Source organism: Mixophyes fleayi, chromosome 9, assembly GCF_038048845.1.
Source record: "Mixophyes fleayi isolate aMixFle1 chromosome 9, aMixFle1.hap1, whole genome shotgun sequence".
Taxonomy (NCBI): domain Eukaryota; kingdom Metazoa; phylum Chordata; class Amphibia; order Anura; family Limnodynastidae; genus Mixophyes; species Mixophyes fleayi.
In genome coordinates this window covers 32,084,870-32,092,406 of record NC_134410.1, presented here as the reverse complement: position 1 = coordinate 32,092,406, position 7,537 = coordinate 32,084,870, and the positions used below count along the sequence as shown (strand labels likewise).

The following is a 7,537-nucleotide window of genomic DNA, read 5'->3' as shown; positions in this document are numbered from 1 at the left end:
ACAGAACTCTGGGTATACTTACAGAACTCTGGGTATACTTACAGAACTCTGGGTATACTTACAGAATTTTGGGTAAACTTACAGAACACTGGGTATACTTACAGAACTGTGGGTATACTTACAGAACTCTAGGTATACTTACAGAATGCTAGGTATACTTACAGAACTCTGTGTATACTTACAGAATGCTAGGTATACTTACAGAACTCTGGGTATACTTACAGAATGCTAGGTATACTTACAGAACTCTGGGTATACTTACAGAATGCTAGGTATACTTACAGAACTTTGGGTATACTTACAGAATGCTAGGTATACTTACAGAACTCTCGGTATACTTACAGAATGCTAGGTATACTTACAGAACTCTGGGTATACCCTTTGAACTTTTAGGCTATGGAAACATCAACACTTGACCTTCAACTCCGATTTGTGGTTTGTGTTTTGAAGAGTTAAAAATGTAATTATTTAAACCTGTTGATGAACATAGTAAGATGAAGTGGTTTATTGAGAATGTAATAAGGTCATTACTTGTTCCAAAATGTTTCTGAAGAAGCCACCGTGTCTCTTTACCTGAAATTGTGTGTGGTCAGAACTGTCCAGAACTCCGTGCAGACGATTGCACCACATCACATATAGAGGAGAGTGTTGTAAGACTGCTTACTATTATTACATTAATAACCTGCATCCCTATAATAAAGAAACAGAATAGTCTACTGTAATCCTGTCTGTCCCACCACTGTTACCCTGTTTTTGCTTTCTTTAGTTTCAATGAAGAATCTGCTAGCAGAAATGGAAAGTTTTCTTTTTGTTTATGGGAGCTGCAGGAATGAAGCACATTCAGGGCCTGATTTAGGAGAAAAGCAAAAAAGGAGCAAGTTTCCATTTTGGCAAAACCATGTTGCATTAGAGGCGGAGGTAAATTTTAAATGTAGAGACAGATCAACTTTAATTTCCGTGTAAAAATAAAGCTATCAAGTATTGTGTGCGCTACGTGAAAAAACAGCCAGTATTTTCATTGCGTGCAATAGAATAACTAACTTTGTACCCTTTGCATTGTAACACAGTTTGTCCAGGTGCAAATGTGCTCCCTGTGTTGGCTTTGCACCTAACTCAGCATCAGGCCCTCAGAGTTTAAATTCAATAGACCACAAAGTCAGATTTTTAAAATAATGACAGAAAAAAATGTCAAGAAAGTTTTTTAATTGATTCAATACAATAAAGATAACACACTCTTTTTCAATTAACGTAAAACCCACAAAACTATCAAAAAAGTATAAACAGACATATTACTGACATACAAACAGAAAAAAACATAACATTTTCACATACTGATTATTGTACTATGTTTTATTTATCCTGTATGAAAATTAATGGCAAGAGAGGCCATAAGCCAAACACACTTAAACTCATATGTTTGTCCGCATGGGGAGTAGTAACTATGATGGCAGATTTATCACCAGCCCATTATAAAGGACTATCTCCTGCGACCAGTAGTTAGTGCATGTGGCCATAGACTGTTTGGTTTTGCTATTAGTTTTTAGCTGACTCACAATTTATTTACACTACCACCATCTTCATCGTCATCATCAGCTATTTATATAATGCCACTAGTTCCGCAGCGCTGTACAGAGAACTCACATCAGCCCCTGCCCCATTGGAGCTTACAGTCTAAATTACCTATCTAATTTTTTCAAGTGAGGTGAACATTTTCTAATTTAGTATGTAATAAAAAAAAAGCCTGGAGATAGTCCATGAAAAGTTATGAAAAGTCATGGTGTAGTCAACTTCTAGAAATAAAATACATTTATATATGCAAATGTAGTAGTGCATGAGAGACGAGGGCTGGATGGTTGCACAAGTGAAACTAAAATTGAATTCATTTAAAGCAATTTCACACTTCTAGTTTTATTTACTGAGGTAATTAGGATATCAGTGTAATACTTAGAATAGGTTATCCAGACATTGTTGTGAAACACACATAAAGACACATAGGGGCATATTCAATTAGGTCTGGAGATCACGGTTACACTCCAGAATGGCTGGCGAAGGTACTACGTGGCGTTGTTGTGGTACCATATTACCTTATGTAATGTGCAATCACCGCACAACCACGGTCACCGGACCTAATTGACTATAGGGCCTCATTTACAGTTAGGAGCATACCATAAAAAAGGAGCAAATTCGCTGCCAGACAAACCACCTTACAATGCAGGGGGGGGGGGGGGGGAATGCATTATTTCTCTTTCTATGCCCATAAGGTGCAATTTTGCACCTTGGCTAAACCATTTTTCCCTGTAGGGAGGGCAAATTTAAAATGTGCAGATAGATTTAGAAAAAGGAGGGGGCAAGTCCTAGTTCCACTCTAAATCACTGTGTTAAAATCAAGCTGCACATTATTTTTGTGCAATTTGTGGTACATATTTGTACCATTTAGCTGGATTTGCTCGTAATTCTAAATGAGACTTTTATAGCATAATACAAGATATATAGGAGTGAAATAATATCAATTCTAGGTCCATGCTACCATAGCTGAAAAAGTTTGATAGCAAACACATTGTTTAAATGTTCTTTCACATACCATATGGAGATGTTCAATATATATATATATATATATATATATATATATATATATATATATAAAATGAATAAAATCTAAAGTCACCTTTTGAATGGTTTTCTTGTATTAAGTTCGTGAGTTGGCTCACATATATTTTCGGTGCACAGGTAGATACAATGGAAATTGAAAATGATCAACGTCTGTCAAAAATAATGCCACAATGGCTAGTAAAAATATGTCTGTTAATACTATACGATTACACAGTAAGTATAATGACGGCCTGTGGCTATGTCATGATAAACAAGTCACAGGATCATACTATTGTCTTCTCACAAGGTCCACTTGGTTGTGGCTCTTTACAATCACTTCCCTTTCTTGAGGAGTTCTGTTGGCTGTTTATGCTTTGTAATAACTTCATACTACTGAACACGTGCCAGAAATTCTCTCTAAACTGGTTCCCAACAAAACAATACAGCAAAGGGTTAATGCAGCTGTTTGAAAAGCCCAGGCAGATGCTCAACGGCATAGCCTCTTCAACAAATGCTACAGTTCTGCAATCGTTGATGATTTTCATTCTTGTTAGCGCATCCAAAAAAGTGAGTACGTGGAACGGGAGCCAGCAAATTAAAAAGCATACCACGATCGCAGTCACAATTTTTAGTACTCGATCTCGGTTTTTCCTGTTAAGTACAGGCCCTTTTGATTTTTTTAGATGCAAACCAGTCATCAGGTAGGAGGTGATGATAACTGTTATCGGTAAACAGAAGCCTAGAGAGGTCTTCATCAATGACATTGCCGCACACCAGCTTGAATATTCCTTTTTGGGAAAGTCCATTATACATGCATGGACGTCCAGGTTCTCGATGTAGTAGGTATTCCGGAAATAGAATGTTGGAAGAGTAGACATGACGGCAATGGTCCAAATAGCAAGAGCCACAACATTAGCCTGTTTCAATGTCCTCATTTGCGAATGAAGTGGGTAAACAATGGCCAGGTAGCGATCCACACTCATACAACTGACAAAGAAGATGCTTGCAAATAAATTCAGAGTTAAAATGGAGCTAGAAATTCTGCACATCACTGTCCCAAACATCCAGTTTAAACCAAATGCGTAATATGTTGCCCAAAATGGTAGCGATAATAGGCATAAAAAGTCGGCCATGGCCAGGTTTAAAATATAGATGCTGGCTACAGTTTTCAGTTCCTGTTGGAAACAAAGTACTATAATCACCAGACTGTTCCCAATGAAACCAAAGATGAAAATGAAAGAGTATAACACTGGAAGCAAATCAAGCTGGTAGTCTGGAAACGTGTTGTTGAGACATGAAGCTGTTTCAGTTAAGTTACCCGTCAGGTTTATAGGCAAATCCATTACTTTTTCACTAGTGATAATGAGCACCGTATAGTTCCCCATGAACATCTTTCCTTGTCGATGCATGAGACTAGAAAAAATAATTACACATATAGTTACACATACTTATGGGCTAAGTATATACTACATATAAATAGTAATAACTAAAGAAAAATATAACAGAGGAGAAACTTATCTGGTCAATCCCCTACTTCCATTATACTACTTTATAATATAATTTATGGTTTGTTGGCAATAAGTCATGTGAGCTAATTATCACAATATAATAACTAACAATGAATAATAAATATCACACTGTAAAATAAACATAGTATTATCACCTGAATACAAATCAAGCTACTACTACTAATAATAATAATAACAATAATAATAATAATAATAATAATAATAATAATAATAAAAACCTGAATAAAATAAATTGCTTTTTAGTTTTTATAAAGTATCAGAGCCTTAATTTCCATGTAACTTCCCCTCTGCCTCTCTCTTCTTTCTCATCCTTCCCTCTTTATCTATTTTTCTAACTTTTATGTCTGTATCGTTTAAATTATGTTGCATGTCCTATTTTCTCAAAACAAACTGTTGTGTCTCTGTATCTATTGTTTTCCTGCAGAAATGGCGTTGTGCTGTAAAATAAACTTAAAAATGAATGTATTGTAAACAAAACATATTGCTTGCTATTAATTTGCTGCTGTTTAATAACTCAAAGTTATTAGCTTAGTCATTGAGACATTAACTGTTATATGGGTAAGATCAGACTTTGACAAGTTAACTAATGCAAAAGTTGATTTTTCAGTATAAATTGTATGTTTTTCTATTATGTATGTGGAACAAAGAAAACTTTTAAAACTAATTTTAAAAATATTTTTTTATTGCATAAAAATATTGAGTTTCCCATAAGCTCCACAACTCACAAAGGAAATATATATTTCACTCAATAGTTCCATAAACTGTTATCATTGTCATCTTTATACATAATCTACGTTGTTTTACAATGATTAATACTATACTGTTCATGCCTGAGCTCTGGTTTTATATTATTGAGTGACATTTAGGCTATAGTATTATAACATAATATGCACAAAGTTTTCCCCTAAACCGTTTTAGAGTGATCAAGAAATTAGAGTGTCCTTAAAAGACTCAATTCACAGATTTGAAAGTGACTTACCACAGCATGGAAAGTCCTGCAGGAAAAGACCGTGTTCTTCAATTCTATCCTTGTTACAGAGTAATTGCTTGAAATGTCTGGTTTCACTCTTATATCCTTTGTTTATTCCTTTGGGAGATGTTAGCCTACATCACTGTGAGATTGGAACAGAAACTCTTGGCACAATATCTCTCTGGCTACTTAAGCTTACGATCCCCCTTCATTTCACATTATTTAACTCACATGAAATCACCAGCAAAGAAATTGAAAGAACAAAACACTACAATTTCCCCTTGTTATGCTTATTAGTTAGGTCTGTAGAAATAAATTCCTACTGTTAGGAACATGACATGTAGAAAGAGGGAATGATCATTACAGGATGGTTATTCAAAGTGCAATATATAGATTGTAGATTTGTAGTATCATCATCATCTTCACCAATTATTTATATAGCGCCACTGATTCCACAGCGCTGTACAGAGAACTCACTCACATCAGTCCCTGCCTCATTGGAGCTTACAGTCTAAATTCCCTAACACACACACACACACACACAGACTAGGGTCAATTTTGATAGCAGCCAATTAACCTACCAGTATGAGTTTTGGAGTGTGAGAGGAAACCGGAGCACCCGGAGGAAACCCACGCAAACCCAGGGAGAACATACAAACTCCACACAGATAAGGCCATGGTTAGGAATTGAATTCATGACCCCAGTGCTGTAAGGCAGAAGTGCTAACCACTACGCCACCGTGCTGCCCACATGAGCTTTCTGACATTCCAGTACTATTACTATTATTACCTGTTATTTTTACGCAGTGGAGCTGGTCATTTATGGGATGAACCAATATTGAGGACAATTAAGACTATCCATTCACTGACATTACTCAGGTATGAGGCTACAAACACACATAGGGGTAGATTCAATTCCGTAGTAACGGTAATGACTCAGGCCCCGCATTGTGTCATTACCGTTAGTACGGCAATGTCAACGCTACTTTTTGATCACAGCTCCCTGAGTAGCGAACAGAAATCCGTGTTAAAGAACAATGCAGGGAATTGAATCTACCCAATAGATTGCAAATTTTAATGATAGCAGTATTCTCAGTCAAGGGATGGTGAGCGCTTCCATAAAGAAATCTAACGTCAGCCTAAAAGTCAGGCTTAATAGTCTGTACCTCCTAGTTAATTAGGCCTTTCCCAGAAAGACACCGCCAAACACGTGAGATCAATAGTGAAATGAATGGGGAGCGTTAGAGAAGAATGTAGGCATATACATCAAATTCACTTCTTATTAAAATATGAAATAACTTGCACTTATAAATGCCAGGGATAAATTGTGCAAGTTATCTTAATTTATTTGTTCATAAAAAAATTCATTTGGTCTTCGCATATTGTCTTTTCTAGCGCTCTCCACATTGTAACAATAGGCAATCTTCTCCGTCAAAATACTGTGCTTGTCCCTGAATAAACTCTAAAAACTTTACAGTAACAAGTAAATAAAAGAAGTCCAGTAAGTCTTGAGCAGACGACCGCTGGGATAAAGGGACTGACTGTACTTGGATGAACAGATAACAAATCACGTTTGAGACGGAGCTGAGTGGAAGGAAGACATAATGTACAGAGACTTAAGAAAGCACAATAGGTCATGTAAGGTTTGATGCTACATTAAATGCCACTTCCGGGGTCCCCCCATCTCTCTGGCTGGCTGGGCATGCTGGTTTTTGCACTTCAACAACAGCTGGAGAGCTTTAGATGGATAAAGCATTGGTAATAGTAAAATTAAATACATACAATACAAATAAATATGTTTGGAAATGATGACTGGACATCCTGGTATTTGTAGCTTTACAACTATAGAGCCACAAGTGACATAAGCCCATCTCCCCGTCTCCCCCGTCCAACAATGGCGTTGGTGATGGGGAGAGTCCTGTAGGTGGCATTCAATGCCATGCAGGGGTCCATAATTTCTTCACACCAGAGGGGGCATCCTCCTCCACTTCCAAGTGAGTATGGCTAGGCTATGGAACCTAGTGAATGAGCATTATTCATACTTGGAGTTTGCATCACACATCTCCTATTATGTTTAAGTATATTTGTTACTATATTTATGTGTAATCATGTATTTGTTATGTTGTATTAATGTATCTGTATGTCCATTGTCCAGTGCTACTGAAACTGTGGTGCCTTTTAGACAAACAATGATGATGATGATGATGATGAATCCTGTGAGAAGTCTGAGTGATGCTGAGTACAAGACAGCTTGATGTAGTAGATCAGTGCAGTATGAGATAAACTTGACCTGGCCGAGAGTCAGAATGACATTCCTGTTTGTACAGAGAGTGCTGACTCTTAAGACCACCTGTGTAAGCCATGACCCTCATCTGTAGAACTGTGCAGGAGAGAAAGAGGTGCATTTATTTCTTCCTGAGAGATGGTCTAGAGCCTATTCTTCTTAACA

The 7,537-nt window shown here is 36.8% G+C and overlaps 1 protein-coding gene across 1 annotated transcript; it reads right to left on the bottom strand.

Annotated features, from left to right (window-relative positions):
• Nucleotides 1-1,188: 1,188 nt before the first annotated feature.
• Nucleotides 1,189-5,532, bottom strand: AGTR2 (angiotensin II receptor type 2). Its single transcript, XM_075187220.1, has 2 exons — nucleotides 5,098-5,532; nucleotides 1,189-4,002 (listed from the first exon to the last, which is right to left on the bottom strand). The coding sequence occupies exons 1-2, from the start codon at nucleotides 5,103-5,105 to the stop codon at nucleotides 2,874-2,876; spliced, it is 1,137 nt and encodes a 378-aa protein (XP_075043321.1). The 5' UTR covers nucleotides 5,106-5,532; the 3' UTR covers nucleotides 1,189-2,873.
• Between the last annotated feature and the right edge of the window lie 2,005 nt (nucleotides 5,533-7,537).